The sequence below is a fragment of the Ptychodera flava genome, chromosome 19, assembly GCF_041260155.1.
Source record: "Ptychodera flava strain L36383 chromosome 19, AS_Pfla_20210202, whole genome shotgun sequence".
NCBI classification, from domain to species: Eukaryota; Metazoa; Hemichordata; class Enteropneusta; family Ptychoderidae; genus Ptychodera; species Ptychodera flava.
Window position 1 is genome coordinate 27,171,704 of NC_091946.1, and position 27,194 is coordinate 27,198,897.

The 27,194-nt window shown below is 39.2% G+C and overlaps 2 protein-coding genes across 3 annotated transcripts; one reads left to right on the forward strand and one right to left on the reverse strand.

Annotated features, from left to right (window-relative positions):
* The first annotated feature begins 817 nt into the window (after window positions 1-817).
* LOC139119106 (uncharacterized) lies at window positions 818-5,250 on the forward strand. 2 transcript variants are annotated; one of them, XM_070682743.1, is made up of 4 exons: window positions 818-3,696; window positions 3,969-4,158; window positions 4,446-4,566; window positions 4,828-5,250. In XM_070682743.1, the coding sequence occupies exons 1-4, from the start codon at window positions 1,914-1,916 to the stop codon at window positions 5,065-5,067; spliced, it is 2,334 nt and encodes a 777-aa protein (XP_070538844.1). In that variant the 5' UTR covers window positions 818-1,913; the 3' UTR covers window positions 5,068-5,250. The 2 variants fall into 2 exon arrangements, with proteins under 2 accessions (XP_070538844.1, XP_070538845.1); XM_070682744.1 differs by lacking the exon at window positions 4,446-4,566 and having other exon boundaries at window positions 1,822-3,696; window positions 4,828-5,045.
* Window positions 5,251-9,990: 4,740 nt separating this feature from the next.
* On the reverse strand, window positions 9,991-26,901 carry LOC139119124 (extracellular serine proteinase-like). Its single transcript, XM_070682772.1, has 8 exons — window positions 26,746-26,901; window positions 25,977-26,108; window positions 24,759-25,539; window positions 24,363-24,520; window positions 14,288-14,506; window positions 13,100-13,268; window positions 12,359-12,523; window positions 9,991-11,282 (listed from the first exon to the last, which is right to left on the reverse strand). The coding sequence occupies exons 5-7, from the start codon at window positions 14,493-14,495 to the stop codon at window positions 12,508-12,510; spliced, it is 393 nt and encodes a 130-aa protein (XP_070538873.1). The 5' UTR covers window positions 14,496-14,506; window positions 24,363-24,520; window positions 24,759-25,539; window positions 25,977-26,108; window positions 26,746-26,901; the 3' UTR covers window positions 9,991-11,282; window positions 12,359-12,507.
* Window positions 26,902-27,194: the final 293 nt, after the last annotated feature.

Genomic DNA, 27,194 nt, shown 5'->3' on the forward strand with positions numbered 1-27,194 from the left:
GCATGGTGCACGACCTCATCTCTTTTCTCTCATATTTGCCCATTCTCATATGCCTAAATCCAAAAATCAACGGTAACTGTTAAGTCTCCTAGTCTTCTACATGTATTTGTTGCTCTCTGGCCTGATCTTGTGTACAAGTACATGTGTGTTTCACGGTCAATTGAGCGTCCTATGATCCAAACTCTTCTTAAACTACATCAGAGTCAGAGCTATCATTGTCACTGCCGGTATGCAGTGACAGTGACACTACCCGTAGGTAGTAGCAGGGCAGTAGCTGTATTAACTTTGTATTTTGACAATATTTTTGTTCAGTTTATACAACTGCGTTTTTGTTCTTTTCCCTACAGCATGTTGAGCTGTCCAGCATTCAGCTTTTCAACATAGCCTACGTGTACTGTGCAGTTGTATCGTTGACAAATAACTTTGAGTCTGAACTCTACTTCAGTTGTCACCAATATTTAGACAAACGGGCTTTGTTGACAAACTGAAAATTGTGTTTCTAGCATACTGTAGACAGACACCGAGAAACTGTATTCGGTACAATGCACAGAAATAAGGCGCCATAAAATAAATTCTTTGTTTGCCGTCCGCGTGCGGGTAGGTTTTCGGAAGAAATTTGAAAAACAAACACAGTCCGTCTCCTCGAAAATGCGGCACGATGTGCCCTGATTTTGTCTGCAATAACACATTTAGAGCGCCTTTACGTAGCAGTCGTCTGAAATGTCGCAAAAACACCAATGTTGTACGATCGTTTGAATACAAATCAGACAAATCGTAAAAGGGTACGGCATCAGCCGCTGTACGTAAAGTTCACGTGCGCACAGGTCTCCCTATTTTTAGCGCGCTGCAGTGTACCGTACATAGATGGTCGAGGTCTTACACTGATTTCCGTAAATCATGACAGCGGAAGGACGTGAAATAGTTGTGGTCTCCATAAAAGATGGATCGAAAACAATTCTTGACTGGTTTGGCTTCGAATGTGGAACGGAACAGAATTTCTGTCAACTATTTGAAGCACTTTTCATTGCCAGCCAGAACGGCACGGACAACAGTAGGTTCAAATACGCGATCGATCACGATATTGGATCTGCACCAGGGAAAGCAGGTGCAGTGAAATGTTCGTTGTTTAATGTTCCAAACAGCCCATACGCTGTTGAAGTTGCTCTTACTTTGAACATTCTGTCTGCTACCAAACGACTTGGTCATTTTATAAAGTTTGACATCTTACGGCAGAAGGCACAACATGATACGGGCAATCTGCGCAATGCTTTTGAAATCATGCAACATGCATCCAGGGAGTTATCTCAGAGACTGCTGTACCCCGGGAAATTGGCTTAAACCCAGATGACCCAAACCTGAGAGGTGACTACAGATTAAGGAACCATTTCTTAGATTTGCTGGAACGAGAAAGGTTGGGCTTCCAATCAGAATATTGCAATACCGTTGGGAAAACAGTCGTCGATAATATTTCCTCTGCGATCTTTTACATCTTACCTCATTTGCATAAATTTAAAGAACGTGGGTTCACACTTCCAGAGTTGTTCCACTGTTTCCTCAGCGACGTGGATAAACTTCAGCAAGTTTATAATCAACCAGACACATAAAAATGTCGCCAGAATTGAACGAGACAAACTTGAGCAGAAAGTTCAGGGCCTCTACGCTATTTTGCTGTATGGTTGTATGCAGCTATCAAGAATGACAGAGTTAGTTGATGCTGTCAAGAAACTTGCACATGGTATTGATGGGTTTATCAAACATTTAGATGATACAACCGCCTTGAAAATTGCATTCATGCCCAAGGGTTTCCACAAAGATCACCGTATCATGGGAAAAATACCCAACTGAATCACCTTAAAGGTAGACTGAGATCTGACTTCAAGCTTGTTCAACGCTACAAAGCACTTGAGGAGAAAATGTCTGAGCTTGGCACTTACGAACCTGTGTGCTTGAATGACTTCATGGCGCCTGACAGAAGAAAGCGTTACTACTATGTTAAAGATCTGGTCCTTCCCTTTGACTCTGAATTATTTGGCTATCACCGTGGAGGTTGTAATCCAAGTCTATGGTTTCTCTGGAAGTCAGACAAAGCTATTGATATGTCACGAAGTAATTCAGTGATTCATAAGATTGAGCAGGATCTTCCAGTGTATCACACACGTACAATGCAGAAAGAGTTTACTACCAGGTTCTCCCTTGTGTGCAAAGCTAGTCCCAGCGTAATGAATGATATGTATAAATATCTCACTAACGACCAGTCAGCACTACCGAACAAAGTCAGCAAAGAAGTTCAGGAACGCCTACATTTGTTACTCAGTTCACAAGATCCGGATATTGTACATGACCTGAGACTGTTAAATGAAGGTAGAGCTGGTGTTTATGATAAGTTTTGGGATGAAACTGAGAAGTACTTGAATGAGAAATCCATGAAGGCTGTTGATGACCGTCGCCATGGAACTGTGTGTCATATGAGTGTTGCAATATCTTTGCCAGACTTGCACGAGCATGTAGTCGCCAGGCTTCCACCAAATACTCAAGTACCAAGTTTGCAGTGGCTGTACCTCCAATTTATGCCACAAAATAAATTTAGTACAAGGGCAACCATCTATACTGGTAGATTCAATCTAAAGTTCATGGTTCAGTCACGACAGATAAATACTTATCATCCTGATGCACACTATGCAGCTGCTATCTTCAAATATTTGAAGGAATTTGCAGTGAAATACAGAGATTATGCTGTCCTGATGTGTGTTGACGACAAGAGTAATATCCCTGTCGGTGAACCAGGTGTCCCATTGGCTACCATTAACAGATGTCAGAAGACTATTGTGCAGGCTGGTGTACCACTGATGGCTGCTGACCATGATACCAGCACAAAGTGCAAGCTGACACCATCTACTTGCCTTATCGTGGAAACTCCTGAGAAATGTACTGAATCATTTTTCGGTGGTCATGTATATGAAACCCTGAAAGACACCATATTTGCAGCATCTTCCCCACTACGTCACAGTGCAGAAATGAGGAAAGCTCTCAGTGTGACTGGGAAATTGGACAAACCGATCAGGATCATTTATTCAGATGGTGGAGCAGATCATCGCATAACGTATCCATCTGTACAACTGTCACTCATTGCCTTATATCTCATTGATGATTGTGATGTACTTCTGGCTGCACGTTGCTGTCCTATGCAGTCATACACCAACCCCGCGGAAAGATGGCATTCAATTATGAATCTGGCCCTACAGTCTGTTGCAGTTGAGAGGAAACCAATGAGTCAGCAGTTTGAAGCAGAAATGTCCAAGCTGAACACAATGCGTGACATCAGAGAAAGAGGCAAGAGTCATCCAGCCTTCAAAGATGCCCTGATATCAAGTCTGCAGGATGTAACAGATTTGCTAAATCAGTTGTTTGGGAGACTGAAGTTGAAAGGTAATCCATGCATCATCGGAGAGCCAGCAAATGACACTCTCATGACAGAACTCTGGGATACCATTTCTACCATTGATGACAGCGTTACCCAAGATGATACCACAACCAAGCTGCTACAGGGAAAGACAAAACTTCAGGCATTTCTGAATCACTGTACAGTCAGAAGACATTACTACTTCATGATATCAAAGTGTGGAGATATCAGCTGCAAATTATGTAAACCACCAAGGCTACCCCAAGATGTATTCCAGGGTATTCACAAACTCCCAGGTATGTTATGATTACAAAGCAACAACTTCAGCAGTGTATGATGTGATCTAATGTGAAAAAGATTCAGCTTTATAGCTAGCATTTGTGTCAGTCATAATGATTTGAACAAAACATACATACACATACATGCACGCGCACACACACACACACACACACACACAAATATATATACGGTGATACTTAGCCTGTATGAGCTGTGTCTTAATTTAAAGTTTTTCAGCAAGTGTCAGTTGTAATAAATAGTCAACGCTCTTTTTTCTGTCCTCATCAAGATCCTGTACCAACTGAAGATGGTGATCACTTCAAGTCATTTGAAGAACTGTATGGCACAGAAACAACTGAAAAATTCCGTCCATCTCTGGTTTCAAAGCAGACAGCACTGGCCCAGCGAGATTTTGGATTCCGACTGTCTGGAGAGACTGTTAGGCGAACTATACTATGTACAGAATGCAGTAAAGCCAGGTATGTAAAATCACTGATTTTTGGGTCCTTTAAGTTAGTATAGTTACGTACAGTACTGTGTAGGGCAGTAAATTACATTACACTATAGTAAAGAGACACTCAGTGCAGCATTAGTGTATCTTATCCATAATATTTTAATGCAGTGCAAGACAGCACAAAATAGTACTTAAATTGTCTCATTGTAGACCCAAAGAGATGTTGTCTTATCATTTAGTTTTGATTTTATCAACCTGATGGTATTGTAACAAACTTATGGAAATTTGTTTTGATTACACTCAAACCTGCAGGTGTGTATATTCACCAAAGAAACTGGTTGAAGCTGAAAGACAGTCTCTTGAACAGATATTGGACACCATTGATTATACTTGTGGTACAAGTGCCATTCCTGAAAGTCATAAACTTCACAAGGTATTTTCAAGAGTTCTAGCAGCTCAGTCAGTTTTCAGGAACAAAAATAGAAGCAATAAGGTTAACAAAAAAATTGTGATCATCGAATATTTGGTAGCTGAATAAAAATGACGTATAACAGGCTGAGATTTTGTCATTTTTTATCAAAAGTGAAAAAACAGCAGTATATTTTTTGTAATTTCATACAATTGTTTTATTGACTCCTTTGTCTGTAATTGTTTGCTTAGTAGTGTTTGTTTGTTTCTTATGCATTTGTTTCAGGTGTGTTTGTTTGAGAATGTGACATGTGGAAATTCTATCACCCCACATTACTACAGCTCAAGGTTGAAATTTCCCTTGGTGTGTCATGTGTGTGGTACTCCAGATGACCTTGTACCCATCCAGGATGATTGGAAGGAAAGTTATCAGAGTATCCATCCTGTCTGTCATCAGTGCAAATCCATAGGACATGAGGAACGTACCCGAAACAAGTCCAAGGTTGGCGGGAAGAAAAAGAAGTAAAATACGAGAGTACTTCTGCATTACAGCCTCAGAGACGGTCACCTAACAATAACTATGCTTGTTGTACTTGTACAAGTACATGTATAACTTGTGTTTCCAAACAAGAGCACAGGAAACACTGCATTGTAACTGTAATAGTTGAGTTTTCATACTTGATACCATTAAACCAATTGGAAAGTTAAAGTTTATTGGATTGTGTTTTTTTTCCGTGTTTGTTTTTTTTGCTGGCTGGCTGATAGGTTTTTCAAATATCCAAGGACGGCAAACAAAGAATTTATTTTATGTGGCCTAATAGACGAGTATCAATAAACACACAACACTTGTTTGCTCATAATTTTCACATATAACGAACGCAACACGTATAATTTGTTGCTTTGTAGTGGACACAATAACCTGGACCAACTCGCTCGACTCAAACTTCTCTCGGGAGAGTTGACGGTGTACTTCATGCATTGGGTAAATAGTACATAAAGCATATAAACAGTCAAGTTAGATATTGTTTGTGATGACGAATAAGGAAATATTCTACAGTGCAAGAGTATCTTACGTCAGAAAATGTACACTTAAGACAATGTGTATTTTATTCGGAGTTGACAACTTTTGTATTAAGGTGAAACGCGCCTCAAAGACAGATATTCGGACTCTCAAACTTTAACGATTCCTTTCTGATATACTATTTGTTGGGGCTCATTTTAAAACTCTTGGTGCAAGAAACCTATTCACCGGCTTAGTTTTTTCGAAATTCGAAAACTTTATTTTCTCCATAAAGTTAACACAGGGATGGCGGCCATGTTGAATTTTAAATATCGGTAAATCTTGGTTATCTGTTTCTCTAGTACAATATTTGCTCGATGACCCCAATTTTTATTCTTGATTTTGAAAGAGAATAGTTGAAATATTGCGAAAGGAAAGTTTGAGCAAGAGTTTGAGTCTTTCACTTTGGAGGCGGATACTACCTTAAATTATAGAGGCCCTCGTGGGTGGCGATCTAATAGCCGCTTTAACGCAATAATCAAAATGATCGTTTCACCACAACGGTCTGCTTGTAAGTGCCTCCGTAAGTGCCTTGTATTACAGAACTTTCAGTTGGTTTGTGAATTTCGTTAGAGAGTTACACGTACGTGATTACGTGCACGTCTGGCGGCACGTGCGCATATTGTGAGAAATTTTGCTTTAGTTGTGCGTTCCCCCTGATTTAAGTGCATTTTTTATTGGAGTCAATGGAGACATGCGAAATTGTTTGCTTCTACTACCATAGGGGGTCGCCTTCGTGTCCGTCCCCAGGGGTGGTTAGGTGTTTCGTTGTATTGCTAATAAAGATATATTCTACCAACCTTTGGTATTTTGGTCTTAACTTAGCACTGCCCTTGCCAATCTTGCGTAAACGTTTTATCAACATACTGCGTCTATTATCTGTTGAGTTTGAGTGCCTAATTCGCCAAAGTAAGCAAGGGTAAATTACTAATCTGTGGACGCTGTCACCAGATTATCACCGGATTAAATTTGACAAAGTCAACAACGAACGCACCAGCAAGGTATAACAAGAGCCTCCTGTTATACCTTGCTAGTGCGTTCGTTGTTGACTCTGTCAAAGTTAATCCGGTGATAATCTGGTGACAGCGTCCACAGATTAGTACTTTATCTTGCTTACTTTGGCGAATTAGGCACTCAAACTCATCAGATAATAGACTAAATTACTACCCTTGCTTGCCTTGGCGAATTAGGCATTCAAACTGGTAAGATAATAGACGCAACACAGTGAAAAAACTTCACTAAAGATTGTCAAAGGACGTAAATACGAAAAAAGAAATCGTTACAAAACCAGCGCTAACATAAGACAAAGACACCAAAGCTGCAAAGAAAAGTTGGTAATATAACTCTTTACTGGCAATATATATCATAGTCAAACGTATTAAAGTAAAATAAACCATAGCAAGAAGAACCTTGTCCTGAGACAAGACACCCCCACCCCTGGGGACGGACTTTGGTGCAATTCCCTATGCTTCTACTTTACTATGACACTTGATGAAGTTGCTTGTCTGAATTCACAAAAAACAATAAACAAAAACAAAAACAAAAACAAACATTGAAATAAAGTGTCGTTTGCCGTTCCGAAAGTCTGTTCTGCACGGACGTAACCTCAGGTCATCAGCTGGAGACAAAGATTTCGCGTACTGATCGAAAAGGGGTGTCCTGCCACGCACAAAACTGCAATATTTGGATAAAACAAAGATTACCTCTCTCTTTGTTTCTTCCTGTCATTACTACCTTAGCGCCGTCTCTCTGCAACACTTTGACAATGCTCGCTCCTATTCCGTACGTACCGCCGAAAACGATTGCCACTTTGTCTTGCAAACTACTCGTCATCTGCATGGAAGCATATTGAAGACGAATATACGAGAAAATGTTGTTAAATCTCAAACGATAAGGCTTTACCAATTCATTTCGGTATACATACTCATCTGTGGGCCTAGCTGGGTCTTTGTGGTCAAGAACCTAGAGTCATAAATCATTCTTTTACTATGAAAATTAAGATGACACTGACTTAAAATATCTTGATATGACACTTTCAGAATGGCTGTCAGTAACAATCCTCCATCTACGGCGAGAAAAAATCTTCCCTCTCGCCTAATGGTCTTTCTGTCTCTTTGTTCGCCGTCAGGAAATCTCTCCCCACGTTAAATATCCAACGTGATTACCCTCTTCCCCATACACATTTCCAATTTCTTTACTTTTGCTCACTATTAATTAGCAAACTCCCGAACCAACTGAATAAATAACAATCCGTAGCCACCTATTATACTTTTTTCAAGTTGCCCATCGAGCAAGAGAATGAAATTTCCCCACCACTAGCGATGAAATGTTGCCCGCCCGTCCTTTCCCTGCCCACTGATGAGCAAATAAAACTCGTCTGCTCTCTCGTCACAAAATGGATGACTCTGTTGACTGCCCTTGTGACCTTCACCATTGCAGCAACGATATCGTAGACAATGCTGTACGATGGCCTGCTTTAGTTCACCTTTTGAATGTGGTCAGCATAGGTCTTTTACGATTGTTTTGTGATCGCATAGTAGTGTAGGAAATGTTTGATCCACTATCTCCTGCACAGGCCTGAATGAAAATGCCGAAGAGACTTTACGATGCAAGAGAATAAATAGACATAAACGAGACATAAACAGTGCCCCCCGTAGTATTCGAGGACAAGTACGCAAGCACTTATCTAGAACCCAAGAGCTAGTTGTCAAGGATGGCTCTTAAGATCTTTCTTTTAGCTGGCTAGTTTTGCAAAAAAAAATATCCTCCGTAAAAGTCTTGATGTGAAAATCTGTACCTGTATAATCATGGGACTCAGAGAAAACTGCAGTTCCCCATCTTATTCTGACCAGTCCTTATTCCCGGTGCACTTGAAACACTACGGTATATCATACTCACCTTTTGTGTATTCATTGCCATCGTTTACTGCAGTTCCTTGCTCAGTTGTTGATCTACCGATCTTGGTGAAGGACGACAGGAATCCTAACATTGACCAAACTATGTTGACGTGAAGAACTGTACGTAACCTTTTAAAATTTGAATCAAAACGAGGTCGTGTTGAGAACCTTTGACCCTAGCACTTCCTGACCTGTAGGCCTACAATGAATTATCACATTTCTCTAAAGCATGATTATGGTTTTCGGACGAAAACTATTTTGTCACATCTGTTTTTCTGTCGGTGTGCCTGTAAGTTAATGGGCCTGTGTGTGTTTGAGTGTGTCGGTGACTCAACTTTCGTTCTACTTAAAAGTCGCAAAGTTCATGACCTAAATTAGTGAAATACGGAACACAACATTGCCCCCTTGCTCACTAATGCGCTGTTGATACATCATCAGGTCATACATAATCAACACATTAATACTGCAGCCATGGTAAGGGAAAATGGCACATTTCTCTGACAGAGACTTAAACGGTCTAAAGCGTCTTAAATATTGTAGCCTCATATTCAAAAATCAAATAGATCAGCTGGCTCTGACCAAAGACTCTTACTTCACTTGCATGACGAACACGGCAGCCGTTCAAAGATATCAGACTGGTGAAACAAACAGGTCAAGTATAGATGGATACACATATCCATCAATGAGAAATACGGTCGCTAGGGTGCGGCTAACGCCAAATGTCACTGATGTATTTTCATTCTATTGTGTTTATAGTTCCGGACGAAAAATCAAGAATATTCAAGATCCAATGTCCAATGGCGGAGAATCTATTGCGACAATTGACCTATCCCTAATTGTCGAGGGATTCGTGACAAATGTCATACAAGTTCAAGTGCAAGACCACAAGAAAACTTGTTTAACGCAAACTTCATTTCGTCCTCAAGCTAGAGTCGCTGCATTTTCGCATATAATTTCAAGAATTCGGTTAAAGCTCCATAAGCTGTATATTTTGGCTTTTTTTCAGAACTTTTGTTTTGGGGTTTTTCTACACTTTCTGCATTGAATCCATAAACTGTAATTTAATGCCAAGTATTTAGCATATCAACACAACCTATATAAGTATAATCTACATTGTTATTGTTGAAAATTACATTCAAGTCCGGACTGGAATTCATTTGTAAACAATAAATAATAATCAGTACACACATACAAGCTGTGTTGACAAAAAGAGCACTCGAAATTTCAGCATGACAAACGGATTAGGGTCAGACACGGTATAGTTGATATACATAAGCAGAATATTGAAAAACTTGCCACAAGTTACAGCTTATGTCCCTTTAAGGATTTATGAAATATGAGAATGATTGCATTTCCAGTGAGACCAGCAATTAAAAACAAAATATTTTTTCACAAAACATTCATCTTGTAATCTGAGCAATTCCTCCTTCTTGAAACCGAAACAATGATTCAAGAAGGAGGTGTAAAATGTTAAGAAAATTCACAAAAAGAAAAAAACGGAGATTCAATTATCCCAAATTCCATTAGAAAAAGATACCATGAGAGCTTCTGCACGTTATGGGCACTGATCGACTTAGCATTATTGGGCATATTAAAGTTCCTGCTGTAGATAATTAGTATGGCGGGAATAATGGCAAACTGTAAAATTTTGTCACTCTGTTGGCATAATCGGATGTGTACCTTTGATAAAGTCATAAAAACTGCAACAAGTACAGTGCACTTGAAGGATTCACTAGGGAATTAGTGAAACTGGTTAAAGTTCTTATTCATAGGCTATAGCTGATCATCGATTAAAAAGCCGCTTTTTTATCAGATGAGTAATATATCCTTCATGAAATTAAGAAACTGATTCAAAACAGACGTAAATCATGTATATAAGGCAAAGAAAAAGTACATTTGGATGTAATGTCATTGATATAGGCTAATAATAATAATATAGCATTTATGAAATTTCTGCCTTAAACTGTACTTGTTTAGAAGTACATTATTACAACCAGAAAGGACCGGAAATCTCAAAGAATAACTTTCTTACGGAAATTTACAACTTAATATTCTTTTGAATTCCTAAAACGCGAGACATGGCACGTTAGAAACAACAAATGCATGCCCTGACATGGACTTTGGTCGGATAATTTCCATGTTTCTTGCAATATTTCTACAACTTTTGTTGTGTAAATGAAAAAAATTCTCCAAATATTCAGTTAGCGTATATTTACCCTAACAACTCTTCGCTGTGACAAAGGGGACAAAAGGGCGTGTCTTACTGATAGCAAATATATGTTACAGTTTTCGTTTTTGCATCATCGGAAGTTATTTTGGCATGGGGTATAATGTCTATGTCAGTATTGAAGTGCGTAAAGTCTGTGCATTGATGATTAAAATCTTACCCTTCGAGAGTTTAGTTTATTTTTTATATATATCATATGGTAGATTATCCTCAATAAATAAATAAATAAATAAATAAATAATGAATGAATGAATAAACAGAGAAATTAATAAATAAATATATTTCCAAAATGACAATGATGAAACATATGTTAAAATGGCAGTGTTATAGATAAAGCGTCATCATAAACGAAGTTGTGCCAAATTACTCTTACAGAAATAGCTTTCTGTTACAGTCTCTGTCGTGGATTCATTTCATTTTCAAATCGCACAGCTCGTATCAAAGACGCCCTTATAGAGGAGGCCCGGTGCCATAATCACAGCCATTGTAGCTAGCTCCAGGTCCACCGTCGTCACACTCGCCGTCACCATTCCACCAGCACGTGTTGTAACATAGGTCTGAATTGAAGAGAAAGCGAAAGAAAACTGTGGTTAGTATCATGGTTAATTTTAGGGTAAAGTAGCAGTGTAAGAAACAAAAAGAACTACATGGTTCAAGAATGTGTAGACTTTTATCGAAGGTAGAATGCGCCTCGGAGAAAGATATTCAGACTTTAAATGTTTTCGATTCTTTACTGATCTTCCACTTGTTAGAAGCTTCTTTTAAAGCTCTTGGAGTAAGAACATTTCCACCGTCTTAGTTTGTCTGAAACCAAACAAAATTATTTTCCCGTAAATTTAACACATTGATGGTGGTCAATATTGTATTTCAACTATCGGTAAATATTTGGTTATTTATTTCTCTAGTACCAAATTGCATGGCGATTCCTGATTTTCATTCGTTAGCATTATTGCTCTGAGAAACGATAAAGCTAATTTATGATGTGTGCGTCAGTTGATGAAAATGTCGTTCTTGAATAACGTTTGCCAGTTCCGCAGTACTCCTGAGTCTTTGTTACAAGGTATATGCCCTTGCTTCCCTCTACACTTGTACAGCCCAAACATGGAACTATGTGCCCGAGGGTAGGTGACCATTTGCCCGACGTAAGGAGGGCAAATGGTCTCCTGCCCCGAGGGTACATAGTCCCTTGTTTGGGCTATAATGTTTTTATTACATGCCTCTCTTACTCAGTTTGCACCAAAAATATTTACGTTTATTGGCAAATTATAGTCAAATGCTTTATTTTCATTTTAGACGAAAAAAGGTTAAAAATAGACCAATTTCCATAATCGAATGGTGCATTGATATATTTAAACTACTGTTATGCGGTTTATCAATATTTTTAGGCGAAATTTTCCAAAAACCGGATTTTCTGTGCAAAACATGAAATTTCAAGACTTTTACATCCAAAAGTTTTCAAGTTGAAAATAGTTCCGGTTCACTTTCAGTCCAGTGATGACTATGCGGCCCGCGACGTAATCGACAAGTTACCATTGAATCCTATGAAGCACGCGACTTAATGTAATAATATATTTATCTGCCCCGCTCTCGGTTATATACAAAAATCTTGTCCCTCACTTCTACCCCTTCTTACCTGGTCTATAGTCATCACACGTGGTACAGGTGCAATCATCCGGCTGGCTTCCACAAAAGTTATCAGCGCCACAACATGGATTGTCGCTGTAAGGGTCGCATTCGGCGGGTTCGTTATATTTGTTCAGGTATCCGGCGCCGCAGCGAAGATCATCTCTCCATGTCTCTGAAAACAAAAAAAGCACAATGCATCCCTTGTCAGAAATATAATTTCTCTATCATCCCTACAATATCCATGAAAAGAAAGAGAACAAAGTGCACGTTTTATCAAAAATATGGTTTTCGTGTATAGTGTTATAAAAGTGCAGTAACCAATACGTGAAATATGGGTGGACCTTTTGATCCGAAAAGGGTTAGTCAAATTGCAAAACAACCATAATAAATAAACAAGAAACTTTAAAACAAAAAGTGACCATGTTTTGCAACAATGTTGGCTTGTAACATATCACATAATTTGAAACGCTCCACCAGAAAACTACGTCAAATATTAGAATGCCAAATGTACTCCCTATCCTTATCTTAACCACACCTCCCAAGTTTTCAGTCTTTCTTGCTTTACAAACTACAGTTTTTTTAATAATACAATAAAAAAGACTGCTATCAAAGAATGTAACTTCCTTTATGTATTTATTTAAGCGGCCTGTCTGGATATCTTAAACTGTAGTTGCGCTTTGTGACCTATTCAAAGTACATGGCGCACACTCTACCCTCTCATAGCAATCTGACCATTTTTATGACTTACTGTAACCAGACGGTACGCGAAGAAGGTAGTTTGGCGTATCTGAACGATAGTCTTCTGGTATAACGGATCGACATATCAATCAGATTCTTCCCAGCGGCGTCCACAAGTTCTGTAAGTATATCATCTCTTGTTATCTCCGGATCGTATTCAAGAAGACGAGCCGCAACGCCTGTAGGTAATGAAATGGTGGAATTACAGGTAAAGCCAGGATTTAAATACATGAAGTAACAAATAAATTGCTGATATTACGCACGTGTTATTTTTGCATGATAATAGAATGCACTACTTGAACAAACTTTAAACGCTCGATAGTTTTGCAATACTTTGCTGGACTTTTACATTGTAAATACAGTTTCTACCGTGTTGTTTTTATCAAATTTAAAAATTTAATTTTCCCTCGCGATCCTACCAAAGGGAATGTATGTAGACCATTTGAATGTCCTCATTAAGTAATGCGTAGTTTTTCTGATCTCACAGTTGGAAGGATACTCATTATCGCCGGTCTTGATTGTGAAAGAAAGTTGTTTGGTTCAAAGTTTTCTGGAGCAAAGCATTAGCAAATTTCATCGCTATTATTTGGCTGAAAGCCACAGTGTTCAATGATGACTGTGGACCCATTTATAGGGAACTGGGGTGAACTGCTAAAACAAAACATTTCGAGGTGTGACTAACATTGCGCATCGTGTTCTTAAAAATCGTAGGTGCATCTTTAGAAATTTCAGGTGTTTTGTGGTTTGTTATTTCAATACCTATGTCAGACATTTCATAAATGTAAGAGGAAAAATATATGTTCCTGCCGTAGAGGGACGCTCTATACTCAATGGAGCGGCAAAGGTCTGCCTGCGTAGAGATTCCAAGAAGATGCCAAGGCCGGTGAATTTTGCTTGGACTGGTACTCAACATTTGCAAGGTGAAAGGTTCATTGGTATGACATCAAACATATAAAACCTTGATAAACGTCGTCTCTTATCAGCTGTTTTGCCCCTAATGATATCCCTACTTACTTGGCATTGAAATTTTAAAGTTTTTACATCGAGCAAAGACTGAACAAAGTATAACATAATATTTTCTGAAAGCATTTGTATATTACTCTTCTATACACCCCATGGTATGAAATAGGAAGATAGACACAGTTAATTATGCATTCAGCGAGGAAATACATGTAACGAAGTATGACTTTGAGATTACCTGATACATGAGGGGTTGCCATGGAAGTCCCATCCTTTTTGGTGTACGAATTTGGACTTTGGCAATGAGCACTCAAGATACCCTTTCCAGGTGCCAGAATGTTGACACATGATCCAAAGTTGGAGAAGTCAGCGAAGGAGTCGTTCTGAGTTGTGGCGCCGACAGTGATAACCTGCAATAAGGAATGACAGAAACGGTCAGTATTCATGTATGCATTCCCTAAAAACCCACTCTGATGTCAATATATTACATTTTATATTGACAACAGGACAAACTGCCTCCAAATTTTGTTCTTCAAACAAAATTTTGTTGATAGACTGACAGAAACGAAGCACAATAAACATAGGGAATGCAGTTTATCAAACTAAACGTTGAAAATGACTTGAACCAATGTCGTTATTAGTTTGGAACAGTTTCTCATTGATGCAAAAACTTTTTTATCATCACATATTTTCTGTGTCGTATTTTACGATTTGCTACGATAACTACGGCGCGCCAAATGTTTCAAAATATTTATTGATTCAGTGCAAAAATAAACTGTCTTTCTCAATTGAAATAAAATTCGGTGTCATGAAGGAAATAAGTAAGAAAAGTATAATTAAAAAACAAAAGACAGAAATGTCATTTAATACTTCATTTTAACTTGAGAATATTCTTTAAAGCGTAATTAGGAAATAAACAATTTTCAACGATTTGAAAAATTCATACATCCACACTTATCGACGTACATACACGTATAATAGTTCGCGTAAAAGGTGCAATTAGTGCTGATTTTACAAAAAAAAGTATAAGATGTTTACAGTGGTACGTACACAAAAATCACAAGAAAATCACTAAAAACCAGTGCTACCACTCGGAAAAAATATTACAAAAAATTAAAATGTGAACCACAAACATAACATCATTATAAAAGAATTAGACAAAAAAGCCATGCATACATAAAATTATTTATGTACTTAAGAAAATTAAAAAGCAGTACGTATTGTAGATAATCAAAAATATAATATGAACCACCAGCCGCTTTGAAAGTAAAGAGAGGAAATCAGAGAAAAAGTTCGGCAGTGATGGCTCTAGACAAAAGTGGACATCATCTACTAAAAAAAAAATAAAAAAAATAAATAAAAAAATAAAAAATGCCATGGACAACAGCAAATACAAAAAAAACGCGTGGGCCTGTGGAAAGAAAAAATGAGCACTCCCCACAGCAAAAAAAAAAAAAAAAAAAAAAAAAGAAAAAAAACGAGCACACGACACACAAAACCAAACGCGCAAAATTACAATTAATTTATTCAAAAAACTCATGGTTCACGTTTCCTTCGATCGATGAATCCCAAACAGCTGGGATTCCGATCACCACATACTCCAATGTTTGACGAAATATTAATTGAGCATTTCAGTGATAACTTTGACATATTGAATCCTAGCTCTGTTTGGCTGGGCCCTGCCAAGCAGAGCTACTTGAAACCTAGCCCTGCGTACAGGTCTGTGTGTTCCCGGCGTTATGGTGGAGGCCGTATCACGCCGGGAACACACAGACCTGTACGCAGGGCTACTTGAAACCGTACTTGATAAAGCGAAGTGGGCAATATCACCTAAAGAACGTCCAGATTAACAGTGAATAGTTCCAGAGAGTCAAGTTAACTGAGCCAATTTGAGACAGTCCACAGTTCAGATCAGGGGCGAGACGTACAACCCATGTCCCTTCATAGCAACACTGCGAACATATGGATGCCTTAGGTGCGGTATGGCAGGGGGCCCACTGCAGCTATGCAGGCCTTCCACCGAGCCGCTCTGTCATCGCCGTTTATGATTTCTACACGGTTACGTGTGGTTCGATACATAGATCGAATGACCGTGGATTTCTACGATGGAATGAATTCAAATACCATGATAATAAACCACCTCGTTGTTTGGTAATTCTTCGTCTATCCTCAAAGATCACCCAAATCATTAAAAATGAATAGTTTTTAAGAAATCTGCCGCGTGTTTTAGAGAACGTCCATCGCGATGCATCGTTTTCCGTGTTCGACAAGACGAGCGACGTAACTATAAACATGCACTATGATGCAACCGCGATCCCCCAGGACCGGCACAAGCCTTACGAGTAAGTATGGCGAGAGTGTCCGGCCTTCACAACGCCAGACACTCACTATACTCGCAGGGCTAGACCGGCACATACACGACATGTCGATCCCCATTGCAGAAAGCTTTATTTCCACACAGTCCAATATATGGAGCTACGATATTTGTGCAGTAGCCTATACATAGCTCTGGGTGGCAGGGCTGTGAGTTACCGGCGTTACACGGCCAGGCCGTATAACGCCGGTAACTCACAGCCCTGCCACCCAGAGGTACAGACAGTATTCAGAGAACTAGCGGCTGCTTGTTCAGTGTCAAGTCGGGCGCGTTCGCGTTCTACATGTACCACTGAAAACGTTGCCTCGAATCTAAACGGAGTGTTTTAGCCTGAGTATTTTTGCCTTTGCCACACTCCGTTTGAGTCTAAAAAACACGGTTACGTGTGGTTCGATACGTAGCGACCGCTGCGTGGTATGCAATTTTACTATGGCATACCCACATGGCGGCCGCTATGTATCGAATCACACACGTAACCGTGGGCTATATAGCGGCTAGCCATCGTTTTGTTGGGGTAGGACACCATGGTTTGGGCACAGACTGTCTATGGTTTGGGAGAGGCGGCCCTACACTGTACAGCGAGGGGATCGCTGGTTGCCGGCGTGTACTGGACTAGCGACGGGACCGCCGGCCGCTGGCTTACCACCTCAAGTGTACATTGAGGCACGCCGTGAGCGAGGGGACCGCTGGCAGCCGACGAACCACCATGAATGTTTTGTCCACTTGTAACTGTTTAATATAGAATGGGACGTGTCGGTAACTTGGACGTCCATGAGATGATATTGAAGACAGAGAGACCGAGAAGCTGAGAGTTATCGCTGAAATACCCAAAATATCTTGTCCAACATCCCACTGAGATGATCCAAAATAACCCTCTGGAGGCTCTGGCACTAAACTCTAACATCATGACGTTGAGAACATGTTAGGCTTTTTCTGTGGGGTGTCCCACTCTGTTTTATTTTCCCGAACGGGCCTGGTTTCTTTTTTTTTTTTTTTTTTTGAACCTCTTTTTTTTTTTTTTTTTTTGTAACCTCGTTTTGGTTTCTTTTCAGCCTCAACGCCAGCGCGATCTCGGTCGACTTTTCAGTTGTGACTCTCTTTCTTTTTTTTCAGATCTAATGGTGGTTCCTTTCGTTTTTTTGGTAGTAGTGCAAGTACTATTTGTGGTTTTGTTTTTAATCATTTCAATATTTTTTGTGTGTGTGCTTGATTTTTTTTTTTTCTTTTTTCCCTTATAATCAGCATTCATTGCACCTTTATATCAAATACACGTGTATGTACGTCAATAAGTATGGGAGTGTGGTATTACGGCGCGCCAAATGTTTCAAAAATATTTATCGATTCAGTGCAAAAATAAACTGTCTTTCTCAATTGAAATAAAAATTCGGTGTCATTAGGAAGGAAATAAGTAAGAAAAGTATAATTAAAAAACAAAAGACAGAAATGTCATTTAATACTTCATTTTAACTTGAGAAAAAATCTTTAAAGCGTAAACAATTTTCAATGATTTGAAAAAGTCATACATCCATACTTATCGACATACATACACGTATAATAGTTCGCGTAAAAGGTGCAATGAGTGCTGATTTTACAAAAAAAGTAAAATATGTTATACAGTGGTACGTCCACAAAATTCACAAGAAAATCACTAAAAATCACTACTACCGAAAGGGAAAAATATTATAAAAAATAAAAATGTGAACCACATACAGATAATCATTATAAAATAATCAGACAAAAAGTCATGCATGCATAAAATTATTTATGTACTTAAGAAAATTAAAAAGCACTACGTCTCATAATAAAAAAGTATTATAAATAATCAAAAATATAATATTAACCACCAGCCACTTTGACAGTAAAGAGAGAAAATCAGAGAAAAAATTCGGCAGTGATGGCTCTAGACAAAAGTAGACATCATCTACAAAAAATAAAATAAAATAAAATAAAATAAAATAAGATAAAAATAAAAAAATAAAAAATGCCATGAACACAGGAAATACAAAAAAACGCGTGGGCCTGTGGAAAAAGAAAACAAATGAGCACTCGCGACAGCCAAAAAAAAAAAAGAAAAAAAGAAAGAAAAAAAACGAGCACTCGCCACAGAAAAAACGCGCGAAATTACAATTAATTTATTCAAAAAACTCATGGTTCACGTTTCCTTCGATCGATGAATCCCAACAGCCTGGAATCCGATCACCACATACTCCAATGTTTGACGAAATATTAAATGAGCATTTCAGTGATAACTTTGACATCTTAAAACCTAGCTCTGTTTGGCTGGGCCCTGCCACGCATAGCTACTTGAAACCGTACTTGATGAAGTGAAGTGGGCAATATCACCTAAAGAACGTCCAGGTTAACAGTGAATAGTTCCAGAGAGTCAAGTTAACTGAGCCAATTTTAGGCAGTCCACAGGTCAGATCACGAGCGAGACGTACAAACCCATGACCTTTCATAGCAACACTGCGAACATAAGCTTATCTATGCCTTAAGCGCGGTATGGCAGGGAGCCCACTGCAGGCCTTCCACCGAGCCGCACTGTCATCGCCGTTACATGATTTCTACACAGTCTAGTATACGTGTGGTTCGATACATCGGGTTCCAATACCATAATAATAAACCACCTCGTTGTTTGGTAATTCCTCGTCTATCCTCAAAGATCACCCAAATCATGAGAAATTGAATAGTTTTGAAGAAATCTGCCTCGTGTTGGGAGAACGTCCATCGTTTTCCGTGTTCGACAAGATGAGCGACGCAACTGCCCCTACAAGCCTTACGAGTATGAGAGTGTCCGGCTTTCGCAACGCCAGACACTCTCACTATACTCGCAGGGCTACCCAGCTAGACCGGCACATACAAGACATGTCGATCCCCATTGCAGAAAGCTTTATATCCACACAGTCCAATATATGGAGCTACGATATTTGTGCAGTAGCCTATATACACAGCGCTGGGTGGCAGGGCTGTGAGTTACCGGCGTGCGTTATACGGCCAGGCCGTATAACGCCGGTAACTCACAGCCCTGCCTCCCAGAGCTACAGAGAAATAGCGGCTGCTTGATCAGTGTTTGTCAAGACGGGCGCGTTCGCGTTTTAAATGTACAAGTGAAAACGTTGCCTCGAATTTAAACGGAGTGTTTTTAGCCTGACTATTTTTTGCCTTTGCCACACTCCGTTTAGAGGCTAAACCCAAGGGGTACGTGTGTGGTTCGATACATAGCGGCCGCTGCGCTGCGTGGTAGGCCTATGCAATTTTACTATGCATACCCATACGGCGGCCGCTATGTATCGAACCAGACGTAACCGTGGGCTAGCAGCAGCCATCGTTTTGTTGGGGTAGGACTCCATGGTTTGGGCACAGACTGTCTATGGTTTGGGAGAGGCGGCCCTACACTTACAGCGAGGGATCGCTGGTTGCCGGCGTGTACTGTACTAGCGACGGGACCGCCGGCCGCTAGCTTACCATCTCAAAGGGGTACATTGAGGCACGCCATGAGCGAGGGGACCGCTGGCAGCCGACGAACCACCACGAATGTTTTGTCCACTTGTAACTGTTTAATATAGAATGGGACGTGTCGGTAACTTGGACGTCCATGAGATGATATTGAAGACTAGAAGCTGAGAGTTATCGCTGAAATACCTGAAATATCTTGTCCAACATCCGAGTGTGATGGTCCAAACCCTCTGGCACTAAACTCTAACAATCAGATTGAGAATTATTCAATTTACATGTTGGGCTTTTTCTGCGGGGTGTCCCACTCTAAATTCTTTTCTCGAACGGGCCTCTTTTTTTCTACTTTTTTTTTTTTTTTTTTTGGTAACCTCGTTTTCGGTTTTTTTTTTTTTTGTAACCTCGTTTTCGTTTTTTTTTTCAAGCTGACCTCGTTTTGGTTTCTTTTCAGCTTCAACGCCAGCGCGATCTCGGTCGACTTTTCAGTTGTGATTTTCTTTCTTTTTTTAGTCAGACCTGATGGTGGTTCGCTTTTTTTTTTTGTAGTAGTGAAAGTACTATTTTTGGTTTTGTTTTTAAGCAGTTCAATATTTTTTTGTGTGCGTGCTTGATTTTTTTTTTGCTTTTTCCCTTATAATCAGCATTCATTGCACCTTTATATCAAATACACGTGTATGTACGTCAATAAGTATGGGATTGTGGTATTTTCAAATTTTTGCAAACAGTTTATCTTCTCATTACGGTTTAAAGGGTATTTTACAATTAAGTATTACATAACATTCTCCCCTTTTTGCAATAATACTTTTCTCGTTTATTTTCTTCCGTAATTCCATCGAATTTTTATTTCAATCAAGAACGACGGTTGCACGTCATCTTTATCTGTACAGACACATTTTAATATTTAATGACACATATTTTCAAATGAATGCTATTTTTATGAAAAGGTACATTAATAAAATGCAATGATATGGACGAAAGAACTTTTTTCTTTATTATTCATACACGTTTAAGACTCTTTTTTAGAAAGAAAATTTGACAGTTTATTTTTACTCTATGACGATAAATATTTTTGAAACATTTGGCGCGCCGTAGTGGTATTTCCAAATTTTTGAAAAGTTTATCTTCTCATTACGGTTTAAAGAATATTTTACAATTAAGCATTACATAACATTCTACCCTTTTTTGCAATAATTCCTGAATCAGCATAGGAGAAATACAAAAAGGACAAAGGAACCAAATTGTATAACTGATTGCTGGTACAAAGTATGAATCGTAACTGTTGTCAAGCTGTGTTTTAATTATTCTCTTTTCCCGGGTATTACTATCGAATTTCGCAGTAAGGGTATCTACGGCGCGCCAAATGTTTCAAAAATATTTATCGTCATTGAGTAAAAATAAACTGTCAAATTTTCTTTCTAAAAAAGTCTTAAACGTGTATGAATAATAAAGAAAAAAGTTCTTTCGTCCATATCATTGCATTTTATTAATGTACCTTTTCATAAAAATAGCATTCATTTGAAAATACGTGTCATTAAATATTTGAATGTGTCTGTACAGATAAAGATGACGTGCAACCGCCTTTCTTGATTGAAATAAAAATTCGATGGAATTACGGAAGAAAATAAACGAGAAAAGTATTATTGCAAAAAAGGGCAGAATATTATGTAATGCTAAATTGTAAAATATTCTTTAAACTGTAATGAGAAGATACCGTAATGAGAAGATAAACTTTTCAAAAATTTGGAAATACCACACTCCCATACTTATTGACGTACACATACACGTGTATTTGAAATAAAGGTGCAATGAATGCTGATTATAAGGGAAAAACGAAAAAAAAATTAAGCACACACACAAAAAATATTGAAATGATTAAAAACAAAACCACAAATAGTACTTGCACTACTACCAAAAAACAAAACGAATCACCATCAGGTCTCACCTAAAAAAGAAATAGAATCACAATTGAAAAGTCGACCGAGATCGCGCGGGCGTTGAGGCTGTAGGCCTAAGAAACCAAAACGAGGTCAGCTTGGAAAAAAACCAAAGCGAGGTTACAAAAAAAAAAAGGAGGTTACCAAAAAAAAAAAAAAAAAAAAAAAAAAAAAACTCAGTAGAAAAAAAGAGGCCCGTTCGAGAAAAGAAAACAGAGTGGGACACCCGCAGAAAAAGCCCAACATGAAAATTGAAAATTGTCAACGTCATGATTGTTACAGTTTAATGCCAGAGGGTTTTGGACTATCACACTCGGATGTTGGACAAGATATTTGGGGTATTTCAGCGATAACTCTCATCTTCTAGTCTTCAATATCATCTCATGGACGTCCAAGTTACCGACACGTCCCATTCTATATTAAACAGTTACCAGTTTTGGTTAAAAGTGGACAAAACACTCGTAGTGGTTCGTCGGCTGCCAGCGGTCCCTCGCTCCAATGTACACTCGAGATGGTAAGCCAGCGGCCGGCGCTCCCGTCACTAGTACAGTAGGCCTACACGCCGGCAACCAGCGATCCCCTCGCTGTAAAGTGTAGGGCCGCCTCTCCCAAACCATAGACAGTCTGTGCCCAAACCCCAACAAAACGATGGCTAGCCGCTAGCCCACGTTACGTGTGGTTCGATACGCAGCGGCCGCCGTGTGGGTATGCATAGTAAAATTGCATACCGCGCAGCGGCCTCGTTCTGCATGGCAGGGCTGTGTGCTACCGGCGTGACACGGCCTCCCGTATAACGCCGGTAACACACAGCCCTGCCGGCCATGCAGAGCTAGCAGCGGCCGCTATGTATCGAACCACACACGTATCCCGTGGGTTTAGCCTCTAAACGGAGTGTGGCAAAGGCAAAAATACTCGGGCTGAAACACTCCGTTTAAATTTAGCTCTGGGTGGCAGGGCTAGGCTGTGAGTTACCGGCGTTATACGGCCAGGCCGTATAACGCCGTTAACTCACAGCCCTGCCACCCAGAGCTATGTATAGGCTACTGCACAAATATTGTAGCTCCATATATTGGACTGTGTGGATATAAAGATTTCTGCAATGGGGATCGACATGTCGTGTATGTGCCGGTCTAGCCCTGCGAGTATAGTGAGAGTGTCTGGCGTTGCGAAGGCCGGACACTCGCGCCATACGTAAGGCTTGTACAGTTGCGTTGCTCGTCTTGTCGAACACGGAAAACGATGGACGTTCTCTCAACACGCGGCAGATTTCTTCAAAACTATTCATTTTATCATGATTTGGGTGATCTTTGAGGATAGACGAGGAATTACCAAACAACGAGGTGGTTTATTATCATGGTATTTGAACCCGATGTATCGAACCACACGTATAAAACTGTGTATAAATCATGTGGGCCAAACGGCGATGACAGTGCGGCTCGGTGAAGGCCTGCAGTGGGCTCCCTGCCATACCGCGCCTAAGGCATCGATATGTTCGCAGTGTTGCAATGAAGGGTCATGGGTTGTACGTCTTGCTCGTGATCCGACCTGTTGACTGCCTGAAATTGGCGTAGTTAACTTGACTCTCTTGAACTATCACTGTTAACTTGGACGTTCTTTAGTGATATTGCCCACTTCATTTCATCAAGTATGGTTTTAAGTAGAGCAGGGCCCAGCCAAACAGAGCTAGGTTTCAAGATGTGACGTTATCACTGAAATGCTCAATTAATATTTTGTCAAACATTGGAGTATGTGGTGATCAGATTCCCCGCTGTAGGGGATTCATCGATCGAAGGAAACGTAACCACGAGTCTTTTGAATAAAATAATTGTAATTTCGGGCTTGTTGTTTTTTTTTTCTGTGGCGAGTGCTCGTTTTTTTTTTTTTTTTTTTTTTTTTTCTTTTTTTTTGCTGTGTGGCGAGTCCTCATTTGTTTTTTTCTTTCCACAGGCCCACGCGTTTTTTTTGTATCTCTGTTCATGGCGTTTTTTTATTTTTTTCGTTTTTATTTTATTTTATTTTATTTTTTTGTAGATGAGATTCACTTTTGTCTAAAGCCATCACTGCCGAATTTTTTCTCCGATTTTCTCTCTTTACTGTCAAAGCGGCTGGTGATTCATATTATATTTGATTATCTATAATACGTTTATTATGAGACGTAATGCTTTTTAATTTTCTTAAGTACATAAATAATTTTATGTATGCACGACTTTTTTTGTCTGATTCTTTTATAATGATTTCTGTATGTGGTTCACATTTTTATTTTTTGTACTATTTTTCCGAGTGGTAGTAGTGATTTTTAGTGATTTTCTTGTGAATTTTGTGGACGTACCACTGTACAACATATTTTCTTTTTTTTTTGTAAAATCAGCACTTATTGCACACTTTACGCGAACTATTATACGTGTATATATGTCGATAAGTATGGATGTATGACTTTTTCAAATCGTGAAAGTTGTTTATTTCCTAATTACGCTTTAAAGATTTTTTCTCAAGTTAAAATGAAGTATTAAATGACATTTCTATCTTTTGTTTTTTAGTTATACTTTTCTTACTTATTTCCTTCCTAATGAGACCGAATTTTTATATCAATTGAGAAAGACAGTTTATCTTTGCACTGAATCGATAAATATTTTTGAAACATTTGGCGCGCCGTAGAAGGACATTGAAACGATGCTTTTCGGCAGGTTTGCGTCGGTGATAGCGTCAAGAGCTGCAGGGACAAACACGACAGGATTGTCATTTGCCATATCGACGTGTCCTGAAAGCGAAAGATCTGTGCACAGTAACTTTATATTCAGTGTCTCCGTTTACTACAGGCGACTATTGCATTACAAACGTGTTGTTTTTTGGGGGGCTGACAACGCACACACGATTGCATTTTAAATTAAATTAAATTAAATTTCCAAAAAACACGCCATGGTCGTCGGCAGTAATTTACAGACACCTACCACTGACTATCCTACTCGTGATGCCACCTTTCCATCGCAATCGAATGTCCTGGCGGAATATAGCGTGACTCCCGGTGCAATTCCTACAGTACTCCCCGCGATGATGCCGGCGACGTGTGTGCCATGACCGTGACAGTCTTCTCCCTGGTAAAACAAAATTCAACATGAACTTGTATTGACTATTGGCTCTCAACTCATTCTCTTACCCCACTGACTCAAATATGACTTCTCTTGCATGTTATTTCTCATATAAGATGAAATAAGGGATAATACGCATCGCGTGAGACGAACAAGCATATTCCTTGATGTAGAGTTTCTACGCGAACCCTTTTCTAGCAAATGTTCTTTTAAGGCATAAGTTATCAAGCATTTGTCTGCATATTGTCTGTCAAGCATATTACACGGTTTGTGGACAAAACAATTTCTTCGATCACCATTCATGATCCTGTGTAGTAAATTGATTTTTGTTTAAGATATTGTATTGTTACGTTAAAGAATGCATTTTAAATGACGCTCATGCCACCATTTTATTTTCAGTATAAATTTCTTCGACAAAGGTTACTAAACTGTCCAGATATCTTGTACCTTCCTAGACCCTGTTACCAAGATATGTAATAGTATATAACAGAGTTATTTGTCAGGCCAATTTAGATATACAAACTTACGTTACATTCGTCCTTAAAAGTGTCTAAGAACGGTTTGACTCTCTCTGCATTAAATTCGAGATGTGAATATAAAATACCAGAGTCTACAACAAAAACGTTTACTCCAGTGCCATTCCCTAAGCAATATAAATAAACAAAACAGTATAAATAAACAGTAAACAAAACCAACCTCAGTTTACATTTACAAAAATTGGGGAAACAACGGAGTGCCTCGTAAGGAATTATTTATTTTAAAGAGGTTTAATTTGCTTCAGTGAGCCAGTTTAAATTAAAAAGGAGCTAATACTTTCCTCCATATCCAACATAAGCTAATTGCCATCATGATCAAATACCTTGTTCATCCATTAGAGTTAATAAGTGGAAACAAATATACGCAAACCATAGCGAGGCAGAACACCATGATAGGAAAGATATATGTATGGCCGATGGTCTTGTTTTGAAAAGACAGTTTTAGGTACAAACATCACTGTCAATATTATTCGCGGGATATTTTTAGTGATTCAGTACGACATAAGGACAACATTTTCGATGTAGGATACGTCGTGTAACTCACCAAGAGGGGGTATAAATGATGAATCGAGGGGGAGGTTTTCTTGATCGATTCTATCCAAATTCCAGGGACTTTAAAATCCAGCTGCATCTCCCCATCTTCCTCCACGTATTCCACTTCTTCGAGCCAACGTATCTGGTGAGTAAATGAATACATCAAGCAGAACTGTATCAGTGATCTACATTTTTTATTGAAAATTCCTTAAGGAAGAATTGGATGACCAAAAACAGAGAAACGTATGAAATGGCAATGATATCTTTCTTTTATTCGTAAGAGTGTTGGCATTCCTTACTAAAGCAGAGTAAAAATTGAAGACCTAATGTCAGGCCTGATGAAACATAAAACTACCGTGTGCATGTGACGCAAGCCTCTTAAACAAACTACAAAAATCAACACACAGGTAAGGGTGCATTTGAATTGCAGATATTCAAAATATAACGGCTGTCTCAAAACACAACCATGTTTGCCTTAGGTGTCAGAATGCCTCCGCTTGAAATGTTTCGACGGTTACAACTAACAGCTCACGATATTGGCCACAAGCATGGGTGAAGTAAGTGTACCAATGACAGAGATTGCACTCATCGCACCAAGTCATACATCATAACTTGCATGAGGCGTATGTCGGACTCAAGGAAGTAAAATAAAAAAATACATGTTATGATCGACTTGCCATTCACTCTATAAGCATTGCGTAGTGTACATTTTGCATGCTCAATGCCACACAGGTTATTTGTCAAAATTCCTTATGATATAGAAAATAGCACGTTCTTACTTTGTTCAGAGCATCTGCAGGCACTTTAGCCGTGAAGCCCTTTAGTATATTTTTCAGTGTTTCATGATACTGTATACCTCCTTCCTTATCCGACATAAGCGAGCTCATGTGTTGTACGAGTTGCTCAATTTCCTCTGCTGATAAATCGTCCTGTAATGGGAAGGAAAAGCGAACGTTAGCAAATTTAAGGAGATCATATCGAGGAAAACGGATGAGGGCGTAGTTCTTGTACTTACCTGGGCGGCGCTAAACAGAAATGCACAGGCGGACAGATCAGACAGACGGCAGAGCATAAGATGCTTAACTTTGAAACGGGGACAGACGAGGTTAAGAAAGCGACTGGGGGTGTTTTTTTACAGTCTGCGGCGGCGTTAGTCGAGATGTGCCACGTTACTGAGCATCCTCAAGTATGTTCGTAGCAGTTAGACGAGTTAGGTAGGAAATTATAC